This window comes from Aptenodytes forsteri, unplaced genomic scaffold, assembly GCF_000699145.1.
Source record: "Aptenodytes forsteri isolate BGI_AS27 unplaced genomic scaffold, ASM69914v1 Scaffold53, whole genome shotgun sequence".
Lineage (NCBI taxonomy): Eukaryota > Metazoa > Chordata > Aves > Sphenisciformes > Spheniscidae > Aptenodytes > Aptenodytes forsteri.
The window spans coordinates 10,963,609-10,975,672 of NW_008795909.1; the positions used below are offsets into that span (position 1 = coordinate 10,963,609).

Sequence of the window (12,064 nt, forward strand, 5' to 3'; positions counted from 1 at the left end):
ATTAGCAGCACTGTGGCACAGGCTTGGTCAGCGTGGTGGTGGTGTGTCAGGGAGCTGGTGTTTATCTCGGAATGTTGCTCTGGGAAGCCCCCGATAGGTAAGTTGTCCCTCCCTCTCTTGTCACCCTGTGCCTCTGTCATTGCTGACTGTCCATTAAATCCAAGGATGGTGATTTCTCAGCCTCTGTGCTTAACTACTCGTGTTCAGTGTGCTCATGGAGCCTCTGAAGCATGTGTTTTCTCCAAAACCTCAAGTCTGCTGAAGTGCCTGGGCAGTCCTTCCTCTCCTCTCTGAGGACACAGATGCTTATTTTCTCTTTTGCCTTCTTGTACGTCTGGGTGGCTGCAATAGTCTTGGTGGCAATAACTGAGCTGCCTATGTGCAGCCCCTGTTGACTTCAGAGCGTGACTGGCATTCAGGGAACGAGGATCCAAGCCTGTCCCCGTGGCTCTGTGTAGGAACATGCAGCTTTCGGGGGGGATACTAATAGCATCTGAATGACTAATGCTGTTGAAGGGAGGGACTGGGCTTAGAAAAATTCAAGCACTAATCAGGCTTTTGGGACTCAATAAACAGTGCTTACAAGGAGTATCATTGTGCTGTGAGAGCCTGGAGTAAACGACGAGCCTCTTTAAGAGGCTTGAGCTGTTGACGTTGGTAGTCATGGTCAAACTGTGGGGATAGCACCTTCCCACATAACAGCTCGCAGTCAGTGTGTGTTGACAGACTCGTCTGCTCAGGGTGGCACTTGAGTTTTTCTCTCTCTTGCTGTGGGCAGCCTGGCGACGCCCGGCACAGCCTGGGGGGCTGGGTTGTGTCTGTGCTCAGCTCCCAGGGATGAACAAACCTAGCTAGGGCTGGTGATGGGAAACAAAACCTTGGCTCGGTTCTCTGCTCACAGGGGGTGGGGGTGCTGGCAGAGCAGGTTTTTGTTTTACCTTCTAAGCTAAAACAGATTGGACATAACACATTTATTAAGATGAGAGGCCACACTGGCAAACCACTTGTCAGAGTTGGGGCCTGTTTTGAATAAAGATGCTGGCTCTGCCGGGGTTGCTGCCTGCCTCGGAAGAAGTGCTGAGGGAGAGGGGCAGAGAACTCCTTTTCTAGGGTTGCAAATGGTTTCTAGGGTTTTAGGTTGGAAATCGGAGGTGGGTTATTGGCAATAACCAAGGCAGGGCTGCAGAGAGGCAGAATATTAATTCGGGGACAGCAGCCACATTTGGGTGCAGCTATGGACATGCAGACCCTCAAGGCCAGCTTCAAGCTACATGTGATCAGCATCTGGGGAAGGGGGCAGGCATACACATGCCTTTCACTTTTCCGAGTTGTGGTTAACTTTGTAAGCCGACAAGTTTGGGACAAGGTCTGAAAGGCATTTCAGGAGACTGAAGAAAGCCTTGGAAGAGGTTCAGTACCCATGCAAAGAGCTAGCTCTGGTCCCGAGGGTCTGGCTGCTCGGTTCCCAAAATAAGCTCTGAGAAATGAGTGTGAGAGCTTTCCTCTCCCTCCTCCTGTTACCGTCAGAGCAAGCTTGAGGGGAAAGGGAGCAGGATTGGAAAGTGAGATCTGCTCCCTCCTGACTGCAGCTCTCTGCCAGTGGGTCTGCTTTGCGCCCTGCTCTGTTAGTTGGTATGGCAAAACATGAGGCCATCGCTTTGGCACAGTGTGTTAGGAAAGAGGGAGGTGGGGGGAGTGCTATGGTGTGGCCAGATGCATCGGTTCATGGGCTCGGGGTAGGGTCGGGTTGGTCTTGTTAAAGAAATCCAAAGTAACTCGATGTAGCTTTCCCATGGAGGAAACTGAGCTGGTCTGTGTTGCACTGGGATGTCATTAAAACCCCAGTAAGAAAAAATGCCTCCCTCTTTATCGTATCACTTCTTTGCAAGCCAGGGTCATCCCAGTACCATTCGTACAAGGCTGCGACAGTGATGAACCATGTGAGCAAGGCTGTGCAGAGACCTGCTCTGGAGGGAAGGCAAATAAATGTGTTAGCTACTGCTCCTTGAGATATGCCTTAGGAGGTGAAGGCTGATCTTTCATATCAAGGCTAAGATGACATTATATCTCTCCCTTCTGCTCAGAAGGTTTTATTCTAACACATTCTTGGCACAGCATAGCAGAACCACCAATATTTCTATGAATTTTATTAAGCTTGCTTCCATAACGGGAGCCAGCAATCTGCTCTCTAGAACTTCCACCCCCCTCCTCCCTGGATCTAAAACTGAACTTTTATCCACGAGTTTTAAAACAAGTTTGTTGGCGGCAAGTTCAATCTCTCCCTTTCCCAAAGGCTGTCACTGAGAAGCTGAAAATGCTTCAGGCGAATTGTCCAGAAAGCTTTTTCTGCCGTGCTGCTTCTCCGGTCTGAGTGCCCGTCGGGCACAGCGTCTTCAAAGCCGTTCAAGGCGCTGGCTCTGGCCGCTCTGCTCCTGGGGTGACTGCTCCTTCCCTTCCCGGGGCCAGGGGAGATGGTGTTTCTTGTGTCCTGATTTTATGTGACCTTTTCAAATCATGCATGCAATTAAACAACAGTCTTCCAGGTCTGAAAGCACATGAGGGGAAAGTACTTCTCTTGCTCTGCCGACTGCAGTGCTGGCTGCAATAACAGGGCAGATCAGTCTTGCGTGCAAAGTTCAGCGTTTGCTGGGTATCCAGGACTTGCCAGTCATGGAAGTGCCCCCGGGCTGGGTTTTGGTGCAGAGCAGCCACAGCGTGGGATGCACACACGCTTGGCACAGGAAGAGAGGACTTGGTGTTAAAAGTGCACGGGGTGAGCCCTGGAAGCTCAGCGCCGTCGGGGCTTTTGATCAGATAACACAAGAGCTGCCCTGTGCTGTGGGCAGGCAGCTTGTTGCCATTGCTGCAGCACAAAGCCGACCCTGCAGTCCAGTGTGAGGGAAAAACTGTTTTTTTTTCTCTGAATGGGGAACCAGAGTTGTTTATTTCTAGCATGTGGATATCTCCTGCTCCAAGTTCACTGTGTTGGCCTCAGGAGAGCTTTGCTGGTGTTGCCATTGCATGGTTTTTCATCTAAATGAAGGTACAACTCTGTTACGAAGGCTGCTGACCTTCGGAAGGCTGGAAAGCCCTGCCTTTCCTGGGGCTCTGGCTCACAGCAGGGTTCACTGTGGTCTGGCAGGGGCTTGCTTGCCTTTGGTCATGGACCCTTCCTAAACTGACGCAGGGAAGGTACCACTTGTCCTTTGCACCCAAGCTGCCATTGCTTCGCCTCTGCAGTTCTCATCTCTGCGTGTTTTCTTACAAGACAAGCGTTTTCCATGCTGGACATCTTGCCCTCCCTCTGCTCCACCCCCGCCAGGCCAAACAGTTTTCTTTGCCAAGTTTCCTCTGTTTAGATATCAGCACACATCATGCGATCTATCCAAACTCTGAATTGATCTCTTAGGAATTTTTTTCATCTGAATTCCTAGAATGTCTCCCCTCTGCCACCCCCGCCAGGCCAAACAGTTTTCTTTGCCAAGTTTCCTCTGTTTAGATATCAGCACACATCATGCGATCTATCCAAACTCTGAATTGATCTCTTAGGAATTTTTTTCATCTGAATTCCTAGAATGTTTCCAGGCACAGAAGAGCTTCCTCCGGAGGGAAGGGAAATTAATCCCGTGTCCCTCCTTCCTGAGGAGTGGTGACCACGGGAAGGCCGGTTGTTTGGCTTGCTCCTGTTGGGAGGTGCGGGCTCTGCAGTGTTTGCTCATGGACGTGGCTGTTTGGTTTAATAAGGCAGTTGTTAGGAGAGCAGCAGGAAGGTGAGTGGAAGCTCCACATCAGCAGCTTCCCCATCAGATGGAGAAAGAGAGCATCCCGGACTGATAAGCTAGGAGAGCATTGCCCTGTTTCTGTGTGCGAAGGGAACTTGTTGTGCTCGTATGCGGAGAGAAGAGCAAACAGCTGCCCAAAAAACCCCACTTTTGAGAGCCTGGGGTGAGCAGGAGCAGCGGCGGCAGGAGTCAGGCTGCCAGCACGGTGCGCAGTAGCGGTGGTCTCTGATGGTACGGTAGCACCTGCATGGCCCCAGCAGCTCCATCCCCCTTTCCCTGGGATGGAGATCTGCCCGAGGCTGGGCAGGGCTGGTGGCAGCCACAGAGGTGCGAGTCCCCGCTCGCCGCCACCAGCAGCTCTGGAGTGAATTACAGCCCCGCTTCTCCTCCTCCTCTGATGGCCTATAAATCCCACGCTTAACCATTTGCCAGCAGAAAATGCAACTGAAGCACTGATGCCTTATATGCTGAGCAGATCTTCTGAATTAAAATTCCCCGCTGCTCACTGAAGCTGCAGCATTTGGCTCTTCTCCAGTGCCTGAGCCTGGCCCAGGTGATGGGCTTTGTGGTCCCAGAGGTCTGATGGAGGCACGGTCCCTGCAGCAATGTGACTGAGTGAGACACCTCTCACCCCATGCCCCAGTGGTGGGGCAGGCTGATCCTACCTACCAGCCCTGTCAGGGCTGCTGGAGAGAACTGCCCCCCCCCATGGCACTGCTCTGGCTCCTGCTTTACCATCAGCTGATCACCACCTTGCACCAACCCCAAGAGAAACCACCAGCTCTCGATGACACAAGACTGAGCACAGGCTGGGGGAAGAGAAATAGGCAAAAAGCTTCAGGGTTCCTGCAGACTCACAGGATCAGACTAGAAGCACACACTAAAACCAGAACGGCCACCTACGGCCGTGACAGCTCACCGGGCACTGGCTGGTGACACCGGGAAAACCGGTGGCACCATGGCATGCACCCTCTGTCAGCCCTCAAATCGGTGAGGAGCTTAATGAGCCACTAAAATACCAGGTAAAAGAGCCAGGGACTTGCCAGTATTAAAGCAAGTCTTGTTACTATTGATGTTTCTTACTGCCACAGCGTGCCCGCTGGCTTGGCAAAAAGCCCCGGCTCTGCTCTCTGTGCCGATGTGCATCAAAGACATCAGCCAGAGCTTCTGAGCCAGCGAGCCGGGGTGGGATCAGATGTACAGCCTGCGCAGGCCGCAGAAAGAGAATATTCTTCTCTTGATTTAGCAAGTAGAGGCATGAGGAGGATGAAATGAGTTGCCTGAGGTTGCGGGTTGGGTCTGGAGCTGCTAATGACTCTAGCCAGAGGGTGGACATGCAGTCCTGTCTGTCCCCTGCCACGGCAGTGGCAGTCGTCACCTGTTTTGGGGTGCCAGTGAGTGGCCAGGGAGCCCTTGCAAATGCAGCAGCTTGTCCTGAAGACTGCGTGGGGAGGGAGGCAGGGGGGGACCCTGCGGCTGGGCTGCGCCCCAGCCCCGCTCTCTGGGCAGGAGGAACATTTCCACAGCACGGGGCACCCTAACAGCACCAACCCTGGCTTTGGACGAACCGGGGGCTCTTACAGCACCTGGGCACTGCCTGGGAGCTGAGAGAGCAGCAAACCCCGCTCCCCAGCCCTCTCTGGAGCCGCAGCTGGGGGCAAAAGGTAGGATTTAAGCGGCTGCTGCTCTTGGCCACAGCGCAGATGCTTCCTGTTTGAATTGGGTACGGTTCAGGACCAACATAATATTTTAACAGGCTTGTAAAGGCATGGGAACCAGGTCTCGAAGCAGGCTGAGCTTGCCTGTTACTCCAGGCTCCTCCACCAGCTCCGGTCTGCTGTTTTCATCTGGGGTGGGGGAAGCACTTGGGCCAGGGGATTTTTTTTTTATATTTTTTTTAAAGTTAGCACCTCAGCTACAATTAAAAAAAAGGCAGCTTTGACTCTGAGGAGAGTAGAGCTAGTTTTCCTTGAGATTACCCAGCCAGCCAGCCCTGTTAGGTCAAAGTTAGATGCAAAGACATCTTACACCTGCAGTGCCCCAAGCTAATTTTTTATTGTGCTGCTCTGGGCTTGCGAGTGGCGTGAGGCCGTGGATTTCAGGGCTCTTCGAAAAGCTGATCTTGAAGCAGAATGGGAACCTCAGGCCTCCATGAGACTGGGCTGCCCCCAGACCCCCAGCCTGCAGTGGCTGGGGAGCAGGTGCCAGCAATTTGGCAGCGCCCGGGGGCTGCAGCCCCCTCCTCCACAAGCTGAACAGCAATTTTATACCTCTGCCTTTCCCTTCTCACCCTCCAAAGGGATGGCAGTCACCAGTGATGCCCTCAAACACACTCTGTTCAGAAAACATAACTTTATTATTAGTTGCAATATACATCGTATTCCTTTAAGAACCCGAAACTTGTATATGTTTTTTCCCACTGAAAATACATGTGTATGTATATATGTTTTTATATATGTATATATATAAATGTATTTTATTGAACTGGAACACAATGGAACAAGAGAGACAAGCTCAGAAATTACTTGGAAAAGTAAGTGTGATCTCAATGGGTTTGTGCTGGCAGTGTGCTAAGGTGAGTGGTATAAAAAGAACAGGCTAAATAGAAAATGTGATGGGTTAGGCAGTGGGGAATGGTCCCTCAGTGCTACAGGTGGTGATATATACAGTAGTTACACGTTGCTATTGCTCAGTCATGAGTGCCACCTATTCTCAAAGGCAGACCGGTCTCTGGTGCGGCTCCGCACAGCAGCATTCATAAGGCCAGCTGTGCTCCCTGCAAATGGTACCTGCCATTTGAAAATAGAGTTTAATTACATTTCCCTTGGCAGCAGCTCTGCTCATTACTAATCTGGTCAGTGAAGGAAGAATTCCTCTGGGACATGGTGAAACCTAACTGGGTCAATATAAAGTAGCTTACAGGCAGGGTAAGGGATCAGCAACAGCGGTGAGAGCTGAAATGCGCAGGCTGAGCTGCAGCTGCTGCAAATCAGCATCTCAGCTGACCCAGGCTGATTTGCTCCTGGCTCCTTCTTTCTGCACTCATTTCCCCACCTGCAAACGGGCTGCCCTCCCTCCGCTCAGCAGCCTGCCTGGAGGTGTGGGCTGCCGGGAGCTTTTTTTGGGTAGGTTTCCCTGTGTTACTTTCCTCAGAAGATTACTCTTCAGAAAACTGTCTGAGGGTGGCAATAACCCCTGCTGTGCCAGGGCTTGGGGCTTATTTGGCTTTATTTTGTTGTTGTTCTTTCAACTTTTTGTTTGTTAACCTGATTTTCAAACACAGCTTCCCCAGGCCACATGCCATTGCTGAGCTTAGCTAGACAGAGGGACAAGCCTTCCCCAGGTCAATGTAATTGGTTTCCTTTTATTTCTGCTGAGCTGCAGAATATTTCTTGGCTGAAAGGACACATTTTAGCAAAGGCACTGACCGCGGCCCTTCCTCTGCCTGAAGCCAGGTTAGAGGGAGCAGACGGGCTCTGACCTTCCTGCTGGAGGGTCACTTCCTCCCCCCTCACAAAGTGCTTGTCAATTTGGGAAGGGATGTAAAGAATGTGGGCATTGATTTGCTCCTCCTGACTTCCTTGGGAAAAGTGCTTTCAAAAATCCCATCCTTAAATCATCATCTTGCTACTACCCCCGCAATGTCTGTCACCACTGGATCACGCCTACTTGATTCCCCTTCCCGCTGAAGAAGCAGGTGGGGTTTATCACCGCTGTAGCGTTTCTCTTCTTGCTGTCTTTCCCCAGCAGCATCCGACAAGGAGGAATCTTGCTTGGGGAAAAGAAGTTGCAACAAGCCAGGCTGCTGGAAGATGCAGAGCAGGCGACCTGTGCATCTCCTCCTTCCCACAGCAAGCGTCACCAGAGGTTTAGCAGGGGTTGGTGGGAACAGCTGATTGCACCGGAATAATATTTGAATCAAAAGCTGGTGTTGCTGGGAGAACTACAGCTCGTTCCTCTCTTTAGAGGCAGGAAAATACAAGTGTGAAAGTGCCTGGATCAATCTCTATAAAAGAGCTTGCCTGACTTGGGCCCCTTACAGCAATCACAAGGATGTAACCTGCATCCACACATCCTTCATCCATCCACGCTGCTGGGACTGAATGGGACCGAGCCCCGATTCTGACTGTTATTGCACAGAGGTCCCTTTCCTGAATCTTGCCAGAAGTGGCTTCAAGGGGAGGAGAGGTGGGTGGCCCCCCCGCGACTGTCGCAGGCAGGATCCAGCCCTGGGGGCAGTGGCACAAGGCATAGCGATGGTTCCCACTGCTGCCGGGGAAGGCAATAAGGTTTGTCACTGGGGGAGATGCCCCACTCTCTAATTGTGCAACATTTGCAGGCATTTTCTTCTTGCAAAACTGGAGGGAGAGGCGCAGGTTAAACCCCTTCCCTTTGGCTAGTGCCAAGAAGTGTATCCATAATTAGGGCCATCACCCTGGACAAACTGAGCTGCGCAGCCACGCTGTGATCGCTACGCTGCTTTTGCTGTATCGATACAATGCCTCTGCTCCATAACTGGATCTAAGTCTTTCCTTTCGCCCTGCTGCTACCAGATACCCAGGCAGCTCTAGGATTTGGCTTGTCTGCAGCACTGGACCAGTTTACAAGCTCCTCCATGGCAGCCTGTACACCAGTGCCCCTGGACACCCCGAGTGCAGCAAGGTAGATGTTGGATGGATGATTGCACCCTATACTCGGCCTTTAGCTCCCCACGTTGCCTAAAGGGCTGAACTCGGCCCCTCTGCTCGGTGATCTGCCCAGAGGTGGCTGTGCTGATTAGGAGGAGATTGGGACGAGCTTGGACGGGATGTCTGTTCATGCTGTGGGTCTCCTGCTAAACCGGTGTACCATGAGGACACCCACTGCTAATCCCCACCCACCAGATGCTCTGCGCTTCTCTCTAGCATTATTTTCAGGACATTTTCCAATTGATGAAGGAAAACAACAGATTATGACTGTAAAGTTATGGTGAGAGGACTGGATCCCGGTAGGACAACATTATTCCTTGCCAAGAGAAGGAACAATTAACCCCTTCTTTAGACTCTCCTCCCATTTCTTCCCCATCTCCCAGCCACCTCTATATACATCATATATTATATTACTATATTCTCTTATAACTTTGACTTTGCTTTTTCAGTTTCAGTAGCGCAAGTTATTAATTCAAAAAGAAAAAAAAAAAGGGGGGGGAGGGAAGGAAGGAAGGAAGGAAAAAAAGCAGCCCCTAGGAATATTTACAGAATAGTTCATTTTGCAGAGGAGATGAGGTTTGGCATTGGGAAAAGCATGGTTTTTGAATGTGCTAAGTGGGTTTGATTCCACATTCCTCCTGTCCCCTCTGGGATCCTGCTCTGATGATGAAAATTAAAGAGCTGTTCAACACGCCTTCCCCAAGTGCAAACTCGCAGAGGACGTGCAGGGCGGTGGGGGAGGCTCTCTTTATGCTCTTCCCTGGTTATAAAGGCAGTATCCAAAGGGGTCTGACCTTGAAAACCAGCCTTTCACTTTCAGGGAGCTGTCAGCTCCATCTTTAGCCTCTCCTTGTTACCCAGCACCTTCGTTACTGCTCTCCTCTCAAGGACCAGGGCTTTTAAGGTACTGGATGGTGGAGTCAGGGAAGGGACTGTACACACCTGGAATCAAAACCATGAAGTGGAAGATACTGACTTCTTTAACATACCAAAAATTATTGCGGTATAAATACACCCCTGTCACCCCAGCGAAAGCAGAGAAGGGGAAGTGATGGGGGAAGTTTGGTGGGTGAGGGGCATTTCAGTAAAATCACCCGACCTGGAAAGCTTTGATGGCTGCTCCCACAGCTATCAATTCTTCCACAGATTAGGGCAATGGCCATTTACATCAGCCAATAATGCCCCACCCTGTGCCTCTCCCCCCACCCTCCCTTACGCTGTGCATGATAAAATATCCCAAGAGTCCCTCCACGTTAGATCTTTTTCAGAGAGACTGCTATTAAGAAAAGCATCTATTCCCAGAAAACCACAGTAAGAGCTGCAAAACCAATTGCTCTTAGGTATGGCTGGTTTCCCCAGCTGCTGAGACCTTCTGGCCAATCCATGTTAGTATTTCTGTGAAGACAGAGGTAGAGACCTCAGGCAGCTCTTTGTGAAGGGCATGATAGGCTTCCTCATACACCTGCAACCAGGGAGAGAGTGGAGATTAGCACAGAAAAAAAAATTCCACATGAACTAAACAGCCTTCAGTCCCCTCTTGTCAACACCCACAGGTCCAACACGTCCTACCCACACCTTGTCAGGTTTTTTTCCTAGATGTGGCAGGTTATGAAATCAAAGAGATGCCATTGGCGGTGCTGGCCCTCTGCGAGCAGGAAGGCATTGGCATTGTAGCTTGACATCTGCCCATCACCCAAGCACCCTGCTGCCCTTTAGGAAGACAATGCATGTCCCAACCCCATGCATTTCTTGCTTCCTATCCCACTAAGAAGGAGGAAATACTTATCATGCCCTTGGAGTTTAAAGGACAATGGGGGATGTTCCCATCATGCCTTGTGCAATTTTACTCCTTTTATGCCCAGACTATCCAGTTATTTTTCCAATGACAAAAGCTTTCCCTTGGTCTCCCTGTCTCTCTTTCAGGCTCATTCATGTGCTAACAATTGGTTAATCAGCTGTGGCTCTCTTGAAATGAGCAGATGTGAAGTGGCTTTTGTTGTGCGATGCTTTGGAAAGGGCCCCCTGTACCTTTACGCGCTGGGGCATGAGGTAAGTCTGGTGCTCACACAGTTGGCGTTGTTCAGAAGAGCTTTTGGGGTCAGCACTTTACCTGCTTGTGAGCCTGGCTCTACTTCTACGCCAAGTTGCTTCATGTCCAAGAGACCTTCTAGGTACACAGCCACGCTTGGGTCAGGTCTTGAGATCACTCACCACCCCTTGCCCACAGCTCAGCTGTAGCTGGTGAAAGGCCACCACACCGTGCCGTGGGAGGGCTACCTCCTGGTGAAAGGGGCTGTAACCTGCTCGGTCTCGCCAGTGCATCAGCCCTGCTTTGCCTTCAGCTCTCCAGAGCTCAGCAGGCTCTCTAACCCTCACAGTCACTCATGCTCAGGCCAACACTGACAGGATAATACCCTAAAAATCAAGAAAGCAAGATGACCTTGAGTGTTTTGTCCTGACTCTGCACTGTGTCCATCAGTAAATAGGACCCTTTGATATCGCAGAGCTTGTCGGAAGAGCCGTGTAGCACCAGGATGGGCAAAGTCAGCTTGGGCAGAGCTCGCTCAATTCTGGCAATGGCGTTCATCAGCTGGATGACGAAGGAGACCTTCACGCCACCGTGGTAAACCAAGGGATCAGATGTATAAGACTCCATCTGGCAGGAGAAAGAGGTATTTAAGGTTAGCAATATTTCATGCAGAAAAGACAAAGCAGATCAGCCCAGCAGTGAGGAGTATCTTCCCTTGGCTTGCACGGTCATTTCCTACTCTGTCAGGACATCCTGCCATCACAGTCAAGGTCGAGGTCTTTACTGTGGCTAACCAGGATGGCTCACACAACCTGGTTTACCCCCTGCTGTGTGTTTCTCTCTTACGTCACTAGAAAATATTCAAGCCAAAGCTCTTTCTGCAGGCAAACAACCAGTGCTGGACAAAGACTGTTCCTGTGGGGGCACCTGCCTGCATTTTTCTTCTCTGCCATGTCCTTCTGTCACTCAAAGGTGACAGTCTTTTCTGAAGAGGGTTCTTCAGACTGCGTTACTTGAAAGCTGATGTTCCCCGGGTCCTTATCCTCTCTGCTGAGGGCTCAGATGTTCTTCTCTTTCACCTTCCCTCTCTGGGGATGAAGACCGTGACCTACACCTACAGACAACTGACACATCTGACTGCAAAGCACTCTTACGCTGAGGGGTCCTCTCCGGGTGCAAAGTGTGCACAGACAAGGCAGCAAATGACGGTATTAGGTGATAGGCAAAAAAACCCCAAAGTCAACAACTTGCTCAGCCAGATTGTGAGAGGATAAAAACGTACAAGAGCTGGTGCAGAAAGTTGCTAGGAACAAGTAGTTACTGCAGCAGGCAAATCTACAGTAAATATTTGTATACTGTACATGGAGACGGCCCACACAGCCACTGCCATCTCAATATTTGCCAGAATGCTTTGATTATGGGTTGGTCTCTGGCACAGCCTCCAGTTTCTCCAACCCTGGCAGATGTGTATAGAAATGGTTATTTATAGGTTAGCCGAAAACAGTCTCCTTCTCTCCTCGCAGGCAGTGGGGTCTGTCCAAATTCTCCCTTGCTTTGCAGAAATG

At 50.8% G+C, this 12,064-nt stretch overlaps 1 protein-coding gene across 3 annotated transcripts in view; it reads right to left on the reverse strand.

Moving 5' to 3' along the window:
• Positions 1-6,118: 6,118 nt before the first annotated feature.
• The window catches only part of MGLL (monoglyceride lipase), a 69,082-nt gene continuing 63,136 nt past the window's right edge, over positions 6,119-12,064 (reverse strand). For all 3 annotated transcript variants that reach the window (XM_009284441.2, XM_009284443.1, XM_009284440.2), the window contains 2 exons: positions 10,911-11,126; positions 6,119-9,932 (listed from right to left, as the gene is read on the reverse strand). In XM_009284441.2, coding sequence (XP_009282716.1) covers positions 9,807-9,932; positions 10,911-11,126 — 342 coding nt within the window. In that variant the 3' untranslated portion in view covers positions 6,119-9,806. The remainder of the gene's footprint in view (positions 9,933-10,910; positions 11,127-12,064) is intronic.